This window comes from Arvicanthis niloticus, chromosome 23 (genome assembly GCF_011762505.2).
Source record: "Arvicanthis niloticus isolate mArvNil1 chromosome 23, mArvNil1.pat.X, whole genome shotgun sequence".
NCBI lineage: Eukaryota > Metazoa > Chordata > Mammalia > Rodentia > Muridae > Arvicanthis > Arvicanthis niloticus.
The window spans coordinates 15,881,750-15,896,105 of record NC_133430.1 but is presented as its reverse complement, the minus strand read 5'-3'; the positions used below and the strand labels follow the sequence as shown (position 1 = coordinate 15,896,105).

The window sequence follows — 14,356 nt, the reverse complement described above, 5'->3', positions numbered from 1 at the left end:
ACACACCACACACACCACACACAACACACACACACAACACACACACACACAACACACACACAACACACACACAACACACACCACACACACACAACACACACACACAACACACACACCACACACACCACACACACCACACACACACACAACACACACACCACACACACACCACACACACCACACACACCACACACACACCACACACACCACACACACACACAACACACACACACAACACACACATCACACACACATCACACACACCACACACACACAACACACACACACACAACACACACACACACAACACACACAACACACACACACATCACACACACATCACACACACCACACACATACCACACACACACCACACACACACACCACACACACACACAACATACACACCACACACACCACACACACACATCACACACACATCACACACACATCACACACACATCACACACACCACACACACACACCACACACACCACACACACACACACACACACACACACACACACACACACCACACACACACATCACAGGACCCAGGTATGACCCTGGTTTCTGCCAGAACCCATTTACCCTGCAGCTTGCAGGACTAGCCATACAATCAACTTCCCCTTTGACCAATCACCCCATCCCCGCAACTCACTGCACTTGCCCATTCAAGGCACCCACAGAACTGGCACATCCCAGAAGATTGCCTCAGGTAAAGGGACACCTACTTAATCCTCCCTGCCATGAGAACACCCAAAAAACAAAGAATTCTTAGCAAGGCCACTAGACTAGAGCAAGGGGTAAGGGCTCGCCTTGGGCCCATCAAGAATGGTCATGACCACGAACAGAACTGACCCTGACTCAGCATTGTCCAGGTCAAAAGAGGGGCACCCGAGGACCCCAGAGCTATAAAGACAAACATCCACCGCACAAACCTGCAAGGACTACCCCTCTGAGCTCGCACCTGCAAAGACCTCTTTGTAAGTAGCTCAAAGTTCTAAATCAGTGTTCCATGGACCTCCACACTTCACCCTGCAGAACACGGTGTGTCTCAGGTGGCTGAGGACAGCTCCTTCCAGGGCTAGCCTCTGGCCTGCAGGACAAAGGAGGGAAGCCTATGCATGCTGAATACCTCTGATGCACAAGTACCAAGAGCAAGTCCAACCAGGGAGGAAATGAAGAACGCAAGAAGACAGAAACACAGCCCAAACCGTCACCTAGAGAAGAGGTCCATGGGGGCTGCAATCCCCCAATGAGCGAGATCCCCACTGTCCCCTGCTCTGACAGGAATCTAGCTAGCCAAGAGGCCTCTGAGGCTACCTTCCTTTCCTTCCAGAGACACTAAAGCATAAGCTCCTGGAAAGCAGTGACCTTTTTAGGACAATTCAAGAGAAATGGTTCACGCAGGGCAGTGGTGGCACACGCCTTGAATCCCAGCACTTGGGAGGCAGAGGCAGGCGAATCTCTGTGAATTTGAGGCCAGCCTGCTCTACAGAGTGAGTTCCAGGATAGCCAAGGCTATACAGAGAAACCCTGTCCCGAAAAATAAAACAAACAAAAAGAGTTCACAGTTCCCACTGGCTGGGCAAGGCAGAGCAGGCCACTGAGATCCCCCCACTCACTCCATCTGCACAGAGAAGTTAAGTCTGTGTCCCAAAGTCACACAATCAGAAAGCTATCCCTTGGCCTACCTTCTGAGACCCAGAAACTAGCCCCGGAAAGAAATATTCCCAAGAGACTGCCAAATTTGGGAGATCTTTGTAAACCATTTCCCAAACCTTCTAAGGATCTAGTTTTAGTAGATAATGTCCCAGAAGAAACACTTAAACATTTAAACAGAAAGTGGATCCCATGGCCTTATGCCCAAGAGCTCAGGGCAGGATTGGTAAGGACACTAGGACCTACCTAGAGCCAGAGTTTAGACAGAGCATTTTACAAACAGGGCAACCGTGCCTGGCACCATAGGAGAGCAGCTACACTCTTGGCAGGGCTCCTTGGCAGACCCAGCTCCTGACCAGAGTGGTTCTAAGTGAATCAGTACCTGTCACCCTCTGGCAAGCAATACATAGCCAAGGATGTGGGCTACGGAGTTATCACTCCTGACATTCAGATTCCACAGCATGAACTCCAGAAAGGGATCTTTCTGGGCCTCACACTTTCCACAGAGACTGAAAGCAATGGATGGCATTGCAAATATCCAGCTGCATGGCCGAAAGCAAACCAAAGCTCTGTGACAGACTGCTGTGTGTTCCAGGAGGCCCAACTCCACGGCTTTAAAAGAAAGATCTCCTGACCCTGTGCACTACAGGCAGCCATGATGGCTCTACCGCCCTGTGAAGGAACCACATGCCACCAGCTGTGGCACCTTCAGATTTCCGAACACCAGAAGCTACCTACTGTGGGCCTCTCTACGCCCACAGTTTCAGTCTTCCCCAAAGCATTAAAGAGACTGGCTACCCAAACCTCCTTAACACAGGCTACGTGTGGCTGAATTTGGTTCAGGATGAGGAACAGGGTACATGAAGAACAACTTCTGTTTCTACATCAAACCACTAGGCAGGCTTGCTTCAGGCAGCAGGCCCGGGGGTCCCACAACGAATATCAGGACCCCAATAAAAATCTTTAAGCTGTCCTGTCAGTCAGGTCAGGCTCAAATCTGAGCCCACCCCTGCCACCCCAGCTTGTAAGCTCTATAACTGGGGCTAACTGCTCCATTCTTCAGAGCCTCCGTATACATTTCTGAGAGACAGGTGAGATAGGATGGGGTGATGAAGAAATTTCATTCAGCCCATGTAGAGAAGTTCTGATCCCAGGGTCCCAGCTTGGCACACTGTGGCCAAATAATGGCCCTAAAAGAACTCGCTCAAGCTGTTCTGACCCCAGGGGTGGCTAGCATGCAGCAGGCAGCCATGGGTACCTATCCTGTGATCATGCAAAGGAGTGAATGGGATGCTTTTAAAAGAAAGACATTGGGCCCACCCCCAGATCCATTCCAGAGGGAGGGGTGGCCTGGGAACAACACTAGGACAAATGATCCACTTTATTTGTCCCCATGTTCCCTCACCTCGGGAGACCAGGCCTGGCAGCTCGGTGGAAACAAGAGTGAAAGAGAGAAACGAAAGTGGAACTACTAGGCAAAAGGCCTCTGACCTCTGACCCTTGACCCCACCTGCCACCCTCAGCCCTTCTGGAAAACAGTAGACAGCAACCCCCACAAAAAGCCTTCAGGAGAGAGGGCTACCTGTCTGCTGGCCTTCTGTTTAGTTCTAGGAGAAGACACGGTCTTCCCATCCCTGAGCACCTGCTGCATTTGCTGGGCCCCTGGGAGGCAGGCACAGAGGCAGGGGAGAGAAGAGTAGCATGCACAGTCATCAGAGCCAGCTGGCCAAGGCTAGAGCTCCGAGCTCAGTGCCATCTCCACCGCCCACCACCCTCTGGGACAGCAAATCACACCACGGATGCTCAGCTCACAACCCTTTGGTTTTCTTCCGAAACTGAACAGTGCACGGGGAGGCTGGATGTTACGTTGAAGGCAAGGTGACCCAGTGGCATGGAAGCAATGTGGTTTTCAAGAGTCAACCAGCCCCCAAGGGGGAAATCCCAACTCTCTCTGAATCTAAATTCTCTCATCTGGCAAGCATAGATGCACCACCCACCTGGGAGAGTGGGTTTCCCATCTATAATCATGCCAGGTCTGTGGAGGTTCCCAGCAGCCTCTGGGATCCAGTGTGAGCTAGTCACATACAAGGGTGGAGAGAGGAGGTAAAGCACAGACCTTAAGAGGTCTGGCAGCCACCTGTACAAGCCAGCCGTCCCAGCTTTCTAGCTTGGGCCCAGGAGCACAGTGAACCGCACAGTCAGCTGGTGAAGAGTCCAGGAGCTACAGAGAAAACCAACTTGTCGCTGTGACTCCCTTCATCTCTCCCTCAAGCCTTGAGCCTCCTCTGATATCTGGTACTGCATGTGACCAGGCCAGCCCCTAGAAATGTCCCCTTCCAGCCTCACCAAGGCAAACCAGCAGCCAGAGGCAAGAAATCTTTAAAGGCGTGGAGAACGGATTTCCCAAAAAGTGGCCACCTGCCTGGTGGCCCTGCCTTCCCTCGCTCCCATGGGCTGGGGCTCCAACAAGGCATCAGATGACCTCTAGCCCATGGTAAACCTAGTATGAGCACCAGAGATAGAGACCTAGGCATCAAGATCCCACAGCAGAGGACTGTGCACAGACTACCCACCTGGGAGTCTCTGCTTCCAACATGCCTATCTGAAAAGGCCCCACCCAAGAAGCAGGGACCTCCCCAGCCTTGGTTTAGCCTACTTAACCCAGTGCTGCCTACATGTGAGAGTTTTGTTATGACGCCCAGTAACACAGTAAATGATACTTTGCATCTTTCAGAAGAATCACCAGGACATCCCACAAGATCCCCAGCCTGCTTTCCTGGAGAAGCTTCACCTTCTGGGATGGCTGGATGAAAATGAAGACAGATGTACATCTGACCAAGAGCCCAGGTGTCTTTCGTTGGGCAAGCTGACACGCACAGGCCAGTAGCAAGCTAGTGATGACCCAAAAGAGCACGGGCATCAGTTGGGTTTTCCACCGACCCCACGCTCTGGGCAAGACAGGCTGGCCTGGAGCCCACTCATCCCACCTGCCCCGGGCCCACAGTTCCTGACTTCCTGAACACAAAGGCAGAACTGAGCCAGGCCAGAGGGAGCAGGCCTTCTCCTGTCTTCGCCCCCAGAGCATGGCAGCAGCTCCTTTGGATGGTAGGAAGGTCACATGGCTACCCACATGGCCTCCATCACACTTCCAAGGAACAGGCTCTGGATGTGGACACACCTGCAATTATACCCAAAGCTGCCTATCCCGTCCTAGATGGCTACCTTCAATCAAGTGGAACTCGGGTCTGTGAACAAGGATCTGCACGCCCACTCTGTGGGTCCTTCAGCATCTCCAGGGAGCACTCAGCCCGTCAGTAAATCTACCACCTCCCCAGAGAAACCTTCTCTGACCAGAACTCTGAGTGACCTCAGCTACCCCAGAACAATCCACTCCACCTTGGGAGCATCCAGGCTACTTGCATCTTGCAGTGTGGGCTGTGCAGACATGCTGGCTCACCCTTCCCTTCCACAGGCACAGCAGACAAAGAGCAGAACTCGGCACAGGGGCACTGGGCAGATGCTGAGCCAATGACTGAGACCAACCTAGGACTTATCTCTTCCTCCTTCCTCCTCAGGGGCTTCTCTCCTGACCCAGACGACTTCAGGGTCATGAGGAGTGACGGCTGAGCCAGAGACCAACAGAGGCTTCTGAAAGCACCAGGCAGCTCCTTGACTCCATCACATGCCTTTGAGTATCTGTGTTCGTTGTATGTTGTAGGTATCTGTACTCCAACTCTCTCCTGTCAAGGAGCCCGCTTTTTAGAGAGGGAAATAGAAAGCAAAGCAGAATAGTCAAAGGAAAGACAAGCCTAGCAGTGTGTGTGCGCGTGTGAGTGTGTGTGGAGGGATGTCTCAGAACATCACAGAAGAGCAGATGGAGTGAAAGAGGAAAGGCATCTCTCAGAAGCTTTTGTGGGGAAGGCCTTTGGCCTGTGTATCCCGATTCACCCTCCAGGGACAACTGGTGACTTAGCAGAGTCCATTAGGTGTGCCCTGGGACACTCTGAGCAGTTTACAGGGTGGGGCGTCCAGCATGTACAGGCTTGGAGGGGGAGGTGCTGAGGCAGGAGTCTTGTAGGGGTTCCCTCCTGGGAGTGATTCTCAAATCCTCACATATCTGGAGACAGATCCACCCTAGTGAACCTTAAAAACAGGTGGTGGGAGGGTACTGTGGGGTGGGGGAGGGAGGACATCACAGGCTGCAGCTTGGCACCATAAGGGGCCCAGACACCAGCCTGTGAGGCCCTGCTGGGGAGACTGCAGGCCACAAAGGCTGCTTTCTGAGAAGGCTCAGAGCAGGCAAGACAAAGCCCCTGACAGATTCAAATAGCCCAATGGGAATGGCCAGACCTGCTCCAATACAATCATGCCCTCACTCACAGCTCCCAGAAAGGGTGTGTTTGCTGGGAGACTTTAGTTCCAGCTGTTAGGAGGGGGCTCGGGCCTTAGAGCAGGACCTACTGTGTGACCTCTTACCAGCCTCTTCATCCAGGAGGTCTTGGCTTCTCTCTCCAACACTTTCCCCAAAGCTGGCTCTCCAGAAGCACTGGAGGGGGAGGGCTGGGGTAAACCCAGTTCAAGCAGAAAGGAAGACCTTCAAAACATAGCTCTTCTGGTCAAGGACTTGCTTTCTAAATCCAGTATTACTTTTTAAAAGGATGTGCCTAAGCATGTTCTCAGAAGCCAGTTTACCAAGGTGAATGAAAACAAAGGCCCTCCTTACATCCTCCCAGTCAGGGACCACATCACCAAGTTTTCACTGAATGCCCAAAACCTGCTAATTTATGTGAGAGGAACAGCTGTGTCTGCTACCTGCAGAACCCCTCAATCTCACTATGGTGAAACGAAATGCAAACCAGAGCATTCCATCTCATCCCAGCATCTGGCCGGGCACTGAGTACTGAACACGTGAGTTGCATCCTCTCCCACCCTGTCACCCTCTGAAACTGAAACAGTAAAACTGTTTCAGAACTGCCAAGAAAAAGTAGAATGTCTGTGACCTCTGACCCAACACCTGTCAATGCACACTGAGGCAAGGGATGGGGCCCCCACTGTCAAACAGTCTACGGCAGCAGGAGATAACCTCAGGAGAAAAAAACGATCCATCGTTTGAAGAACTGAACCACACTGCATACTCATAGATAGATAGATAGATAGATAGATAGATAGATAGATAGATAGACAGACAGATAGACAGGCAAAGAGACAGACAGACAGACAGACAGACAGACACACACACACATACACACTACAGAAGCCCCAAAGGAAGCAGCAATGTGAAATTTCTCCAAGACACACAACCCCATCCATCAAGCAATTGTACCACTGTAAGAACAGAGGCTGGCTGCATGCTCCCCTTTGGTCACATCAACACCCATGGAGACAGCCTGCTGAGTTCTCCGAGCAGCTGAACTCAGGGCTAAGAAGGGACAAGCTGGCTTTTCATAATGTGCTTTGGGCCCTCTGAATTTTGCAGCATGTGCCTGTATTTTAAGGGGGGGGGGGGTGAGGGGGGCTTGGTGGTGCACACCTTAGATCTCAGCACTCAGAAGCAGAGACAGACAGGTCTCTGTAAGTTAGAGGCCAGCCTGAACTACAGAGCAAATTCTAGGTCAGACAGGACTACATAGCCCAGGATAGCTTGGAACACTCTGGGTAGCCAACCCTGAACCTCTGATCATCCTGTCCCCACCTCGAGACTGCTGGGATTGCAGGAGCATGCACAACCACACCCTGTTTTATGTGGTGCAGAAGATCAACCCCAGGTGCTCATGCATGGTAGGTAAGCATTCTACTGATTAAGCTTCATCCCAAGTCCGAAATATTTAAGGGGGGGGGCAGAAATGTTAGCTAATAACAGTAATGGAATTATTAATGAAGACGGCATTTTCACAAAGCACAGAATGAATGAATTTTTCACAAGGACCAAACCAAAAAAAAAAAAAAAAAAAAAAAAAAAAAAAAACAAGACCTCCTCCCTCAGATTCTCCAGCTAGGAGGCTGCAGCAGTCTGCTAAAGGCAGGGGTTGTAAGAGCCAGAGCTAGGTGGTAAAGAACAGCCACCAGGCAGGGTGGGCCGCCTCTTCAACCCAACTCAATGACCTGAGGTTCTGTTCCACAAACCCCACCTCCTAGCAAGATGGTCAGTTAGCAGGTATCACAGACCACACCTGCAAAACCACTAAAACTCAGTCCAAGGTCACTAAATCTGCAAAGCCAAATGGGCATCACATGGATGGTCAGTTGTGAACCCAGCCCCGGAAACCTAGGCAGTTTTTATTCAAAGACTTGATGCCTATCCCCACAGCCAGTCCAGGCTGTACCTGAGAGCTGGAGAAAGAGGTTTATTTGCAAGGCTGGGTTCCATTTTTCATGTGCTGCTGTAAAGGGAACCTGGCTCAGGATGCCTCTCTCCAACACAGCTCTGAGATCACGGCAAAGCCAGCCACTGAAATACACAGATAAAAATGCTGGGCTACAGACCAGCATCATTCAATCCTGGTAACATCCTCTTTTCCCCTCCTGCAGAATCTTCTAGAATTTCAGCCCAGAATACTAAGCTATTTCAGCAGAAAGCAACCTCCAGATGGCTTTGTTTTAAAGGATAAAACGGGGTTGGGGGTGTGGCCTCGAGGCACTTGCCTATCATGCACAGGTTCAGTTCTCTAGCATAACACAAATGAAGACGACTGCCTAGAAACCCAACATTAGCCGGGCGGTGGTGGTGCACGCCTTTAATCCCAGCACTTGGGAGGCAGAGGCAGGCAGATTTCTGAGTTCGAGGCCAGCCTGGTCTACAGAGTGAGTTCCAGGACAGCCAGGGCTATACAGAGAAACCCTGTCTCGAAGAAAAAAAAAAAAAAAAAAAAAAATGAAAAAACAAAAACCAAGAAACCCAACACTAAGGAGGAGGCCAAGGCAGAAGGGTCAAAAGTTCAAGGCCAGCCTAGGCTACACAGTGGGACTCTGTCTCAAATCATGGGGGTGGGGTGGGATGGAATGGGAATATACAACCTTAGGGGAAGAGACAGGCCCAGAAGCATTCTCCAGAACCAGGTTATTGCAGACACCAAATTCCAAGCCCCATGAACATCTACACTGTGAATTGTACTTCAACCTAATACCTGCCGTGGACTCCAGAAAGTGCTTGGTACACATAAGTATCAACAAAGTCCTGGGTCCCTTCTGAGACCTATATAAACAGGGGTCCTGACGGGTTAGGACACAGAGATAACTTGGTCTGAGATGTCCCCATCGTGAGCCTATTTCCTGAAAGCTGAGGTAGACCAGATGGCCTCCAGGTTTGTCAAGGATGAGAGTCTCTCAGATGTGCAGCTGGAGCCTTCAAAATGGTTCATCTTAGCCTGGCAAGAAGGACACTGAACAAACACGGAGGCAGCTTTCTCCAGTAAAGACTCAGGCTGAGCTCACATAAGCCTTCCAACCGATGCCAGTCCCTCACAGGTCCCATGCCTTGGTTTCCCCATTTCTATTAGAAAGCTTATATGAGACACATTAGAATCTACAGTGGAAAGCCGGGTGTGGTAGCTCACATTTTTAATCCACTCAGGAGGCTGAGGCAGGAAGGTCATCAGGTGTTTGAGGGAGACAATGTCTCAAAGTAGACAACAATTACAGGAGACAGGCCAGACTCACCATCACCTTTACACAGAAGGATCTTCCACCTACAACTCAGTCTCCTAGAAGCAAAGAGCTGGAGGAGAGGAGATGGGGGAGAGGCTTAACTACCAAAGAAGGAAACCCAGGCCAGCCAGCCACTCTCAGCTGAGTGCTCCCCAAGGCCCAACCCTGCTTCTCCACTTCCCCTGAGAACCTTGACTGCCCATCTTAGAAAAGCCACAGAGAGGAGGGATGACGGAGCTTCCAAGTCGATTCTAGCTAGGGGCAGAGAGGCAGGTTCGAGTAAAGGAACTTAGCCAGAGCATATTCCTGTACTTGGGAGGAGACACCGAGGAGGGTGGGAACAAACAACGCCACTGGAAACCGGTTGGTTCAAAGCCCATCCGCTGGCCAGCCAGAGGCCCCATGCTATCAGGCATATGTAAAAGGTACCTGGCTTTTGTACCTGCCTATGATAGGCAGGGCACCTCCCAGGAATTGGCTCCAACTGCCCATGGAAGGGCCCTGCTCACTCGGCTCGCTCGGGACAAACAGAACCTGTTACATTGCTGAGGGCATAGCTCCACCTCGAAAAGGAGAGCGGAAAGTGTCCCTAGAGACAGTTAGCGGCAGCTGGACATTAACAAGGGTAAGAGTGACTGAAAAGAGAGGCTCTGTTCTCCGAGCAAATCTCAAGGTGTCAGGGGTGGACTGTGAGCTCTTAAAGGAAAGGAGACATATGGACCATGCCCCCTCTGGCACCGGCAACCCTCCCCCATCGGTAAACCAAAGGCTGGATAAGGATGAGCGCCTGCGATCGGACTTTTACAAGGCCCGACTGTCGGCTAAAGCACTCGCCCCAGTGCAGCTGAGCAGCCCTCGTGGGTGCTGCTCCAAACATTTGGAACACAGTTCAAGTCATTTCCCAACATCCCTGGCCCTTTTTGTCAGGAAATTCATAGACAATTCACCATCCATCAATACACAAGCACTGCACACACACACACACACACCCCCAACTTCTGAATGTCAAGAACAGGACGATGACCATTCACAGTGTCTCCGGAGCCACTTAGACCACTCCAGCATTCACAATAAACAAAACACAGTAGAGGGGGGTGGGGGTGGGGTCACTATCTCAACAGTTGTTTAGTTAATAATGTGGCCACCAGGGGGCTCTGTCCTGAAAGTAAAGAAGCAACAGAAAAACTCTTTCTGGTGTTTTCTTTTCCTTCTTAAGCTTCAGCTACAAAGCGTTGAAAGCTATACTAATAAAAACGCACATTAGGATTCCTGGGCTGCTGGAACGGCCCAGAGACTTTCTGCCATCTCTCCGAAGCCAACACTTGGGCAAAGGAAGGCAAGTAGGCCTTGAATTCAACCACCCTTTCTGAGGAGTGAATGCTCAGTGAAGATTTCCCTGAGATGGGCTGACACCTTGGAGTGCCCTGAGCAGCCCCCCCACGGCCTCTTTAAAGGAGGGAAGGCCCACAGGAAGGGCAAGCCAACCTACAGGTCTGGCAGTGAGTTCTCAACCCTTAAGTCTGTGCTAGGACTCTTTTGCTACAGCCTGCTAATTACAAAATAAAACACACCAGGCCAAGGACAAGCCTCGGGTGTAGATAAAGGGTGACATAAACCCATAGTGCTATCAATAAAAAGGATGCAAGGGATGAACTGGGGTTTCCCAAGAATTATTTGTCAGCAGGGGGAGCTCTGGTCCCCTCGAGTCAGACTGGACTTCCACAACACGACAGAGGGGCTTCTTCAAATTTCTCTGCTGTCTAGGGTAACCTTTTCACAGTGTGTTTATTTATGGCACAAGTATCCAACTGTCCTTTTTTTAAAAAAATGTCCCATAAGCCCTAGGCTTTTCCAAAGCTCTGGCTTCGAGTTCCTCTTGATTTCCTTGTGAATTCTGGGCTGCACTGAATGCCCTGACGAACGTGAAAAGCCTGCTTTCTCCTAAGAGGCCTGACTGGGAGACTCAGCCAAACCCACAAGGGAACTATAAGGGGTGCAGAACCAGGCCCCCCTTATAAATAGGCATTATCCCATCCAGTTGTGGTCAAAGACGGCCTGTAAAGCTCGCCTGGGGCAGAGAAGCAGCAGGTCACGAGGGGCAAGGCAGTGCTGCCAGGGTGGCCTCTATGTGCCAGCTCAGACTGCTAACTAACCTCTGTGCACCAAGGGATAAAGGAAACCCAACTGTTCAATTCTCCGAAATTCGGGGCACGCACCAGGGATGGAACTACAAGTGAAGTCCATTCTCAAAAGTCAAATCTACCAAGTGAAAAGACTACTTAACAAAAGGTTTCCGCCCCGAGTTTGCAAAAGGCTTCGGGGGCTGGATTCTCTTAGGCTTTCATTGAGAAGCTATGATCAACAGCTCTGCAGAGAGGCAAGACACACCTGCCTCAAGGCAACCCAGCACTTCTGTAATATATTAAGAGCAAGATCTATCAAAGCCCTTGGTCTCTGCCACTGAAGCACCAGCGCGGGGAGAACTAGGTGCTCAGCCCAGATGGCAGAAGACAATTCTACCCTACACGGGTCCACCCATCACTTTCTGTGCTCTGCCACTCCTTGGCCCTGGGACCACAGGCAGGTACCCCACCTCTCTGCTGATAGGTGTCCCTCTTGTCAGACACGTGGCCCAGAATCACCACCCTGGCTAATTTGCGAGGCTGCTGCGAGGCTCTAATGAGACAGCAAATCACCACAGACAAGCCAAGTATCGCTACTCATTTCAACTGGGCTTAAGCCGGCTGATATGCAATGACAGCTTCAGAAGCTGTGCACACGCGAGGCACATAGTAGGCTCTACACAAACGCCGGTACCCTGCTCTACTAAGGGGAAGGAGAGGGAGGAAGAAAAACACACCGGTCCAAAAGTACCCTCAAGCTCCTGACTGCTGGCGTAGACACCCCGATTTCCCGGATCGCACCACCCTGGACGGTCAGGGATCTCCCGGCACGACCCTAGTGCACCTGAGAGCCGCGGTCTGAGCCCAACGCCCACAGCGGCCACGCTCCCCTCGGACACAGCCCGCGGCCCCCAGCGGCCACCTTGCTGCTCGAAACCAGCCTCAGCGCGCGCCGCTCCTTCCCGGGTAGCCGTCGCCTGCCCAGCGCCCGCCGAGGGGTAACCAGGCTCGGGCCGCGGGGGTCCCCGAGCCGCGTCCCTCCTCACCTGCACAGCTCCGCGAAGGCCTGGAAATTGAGCTTCTTGACTTTCTTCTCGCTCAGCCAGTAGCCAACTCTCTTCCCTTTTAGGAAGGTCTGCATCTTCTTCCTCCTCGGCCCGGGAGCCTGGGTCCGGAGGAAATCGCCCACAGGCCGAGCGTGTGGGGCCGGCGCGCGCCGCGAGCGTGCGGGCACCTCCTCCGGCGGCGGGGACGCGGAGCGGGCTTCAGCGCGCGGTCCTACCGGGCGGGGCGGCGGGCAGGGCGGGCCGGGGCGGGGCGGCGGCCGGGGGCGGAGGCTCAGCGCGCCGCGCCACTGGCTGGGCCCCGCGGGTGGGCGCGCACCGCCGCCGCCCCGCCCCCCTCCGCCCCGCGGGGCTCGCCCGCGCAGGGACGTGCGCCCCGCAGCACCGCGCGCCGCTCGAGGACTCTTAGGGGATCCGGGGCCGCCGCCCGTGACCGCACCCGTGCCTCGAGCCCGAACAGAAGCACGCCCTCCCGCGGCGCGGGTTCGCCCGCGCGTGCCTCTCGGACCCGCGGGGACCCCCCTCGGGACGCGCGCCGCCGTGTCCCCCGCCCTTCCTGCCCCGGGGCCCGCGCACACGCCGCGCACACGCGGGGCCTGGGGCAGAGCTCCCGGAGGAGGAAGCGCGGCTTGCCGCCAGGGGGCGCCGTTGAGTCTTAAAGGCGCCGCCGCTAGTGGCGGGGTGCTGGATGGTGGCCAGGGCAGAGTGTGGGGTGAGGGAGTCGTGGTGTGGGCGCCTTGTGTCTATCTTGGAGGGCGGCCAAACCACTGGGCTTCGTTGCTCCTTGGCAGCACAGCGGGATTGCCCCCGAGGCAATTCGTTGCAATTGTCCTGTAATAACTCCACAGCTGCCCCAGGTTCACACTCTGGGGTCCTTTCAACCGAGGGAGAGAAGCAGCCAGGGTTCACGAAGTATCTTCAGGAGAGCCTTTCCTTTGACAAGTGAAGGGGCATAGGTCAGCGGTTGCCTTAGTGCCTGGATCCTCGGAGCCACCTGCCCTGCCCCGGCCCATGGGGCAGTACTTAACATTCCAGCCATCTCCAGCCTCTGCTCCAGGCTTAAGGAGGAGAAATTGGAGGTTCTCCTCAGACACAGACAGGAAAAAAAAAAAAAATGAGTTTCTGGGTGTAAAGAAAGACGTTTAATCTGGCTTTGGAAATAAAGACAATTTTCGAAGGTCTGAAATGAGAGAAGGCTTAAAGGCGAACCGAAAGTTGTTAGAGTGACAGAAACAGGCCTTGACCAGACTTAAGTCAGACTGGAGTCCCTTTTTCGGCTTAGATCCAGACCTTGGGCAGTGTCCTTCGTCCCCCTTAGTTCAGTTTTAGCAAGAATTCTGCTGAGTCAGAAAAGTTCTCCATCCTTGGTATCAGATCACTGTGGCCTGTCTACAGTAAGAATGCTGTCAAGTGGGGCTGCGGGGATGGCTCAGCTGGTAAAGGTACTTGTAGCCAAACCTGACAACCAGAGTTCGATTCTCCAGAACTCAACATCTTAGATGGAGAGAACTAAGTCTCATGTTTTCCTTTAACTGACACTCAAGCTGTGGCATGCGCGCACACACATAAATAAATGTAAATAATAATAATAATCCTGTCAAGTGAATTGAGCCAGCATCCCAGGAGCCCTGGTGGTTTTGCTCAGTAATTCTCCACCCACAGATGTTCCACTCTGCTTCTTGGCGGCGACTTCCCCATCTTTCCTTGTAGCCAGAGTGGAGCTTGGTTGCTCCCCTGCTGTGGAGCCTGGGTGCTTCTTTAAATAAAATCGAGTGAGTTTAATTTTTCTTTAATTGGAGAAAAGAATGAGAGAGGGTTAGAAGCAGGGTGCCCACATGGTCCTGGAAAGCAGGGACTTTG

General features: G+C 52.7%; 1 protein-coding gene across 3 annotated transcripts in view; it reads right to left on the bottom strand.

Moving 5' to 3' along the window:
* Positions 1 to 12,719, bottom strand: part of Itpk1 (inositol-tetrakisphosphate 1-kinase) — a 135,418-nt gene extending 122,699 nt beyond the window's left edge. The window contains exon 1 of one of the 3 annotated variants that reach the window (XM_076921349.1): positions 12,479 to 12,719. In XM_076921349.1, coding sequence (XP_076777464.1) covers positions 12,479 to 12,573 — 95 coding nt within the window. In that variant the 5' untranslated portion in view covers positions 12,574 to 12,719. The remainder of the gene's footprint in view (positions 1 to 12,478) is intronic. The other 2 variants (XM_076921350.1, XM_076921351.1) reach the window with 2 other exon arrangements.
* Between the last annotated feature and the right edge of the window lie 1,637 nt (positions 12,720 to 14,356).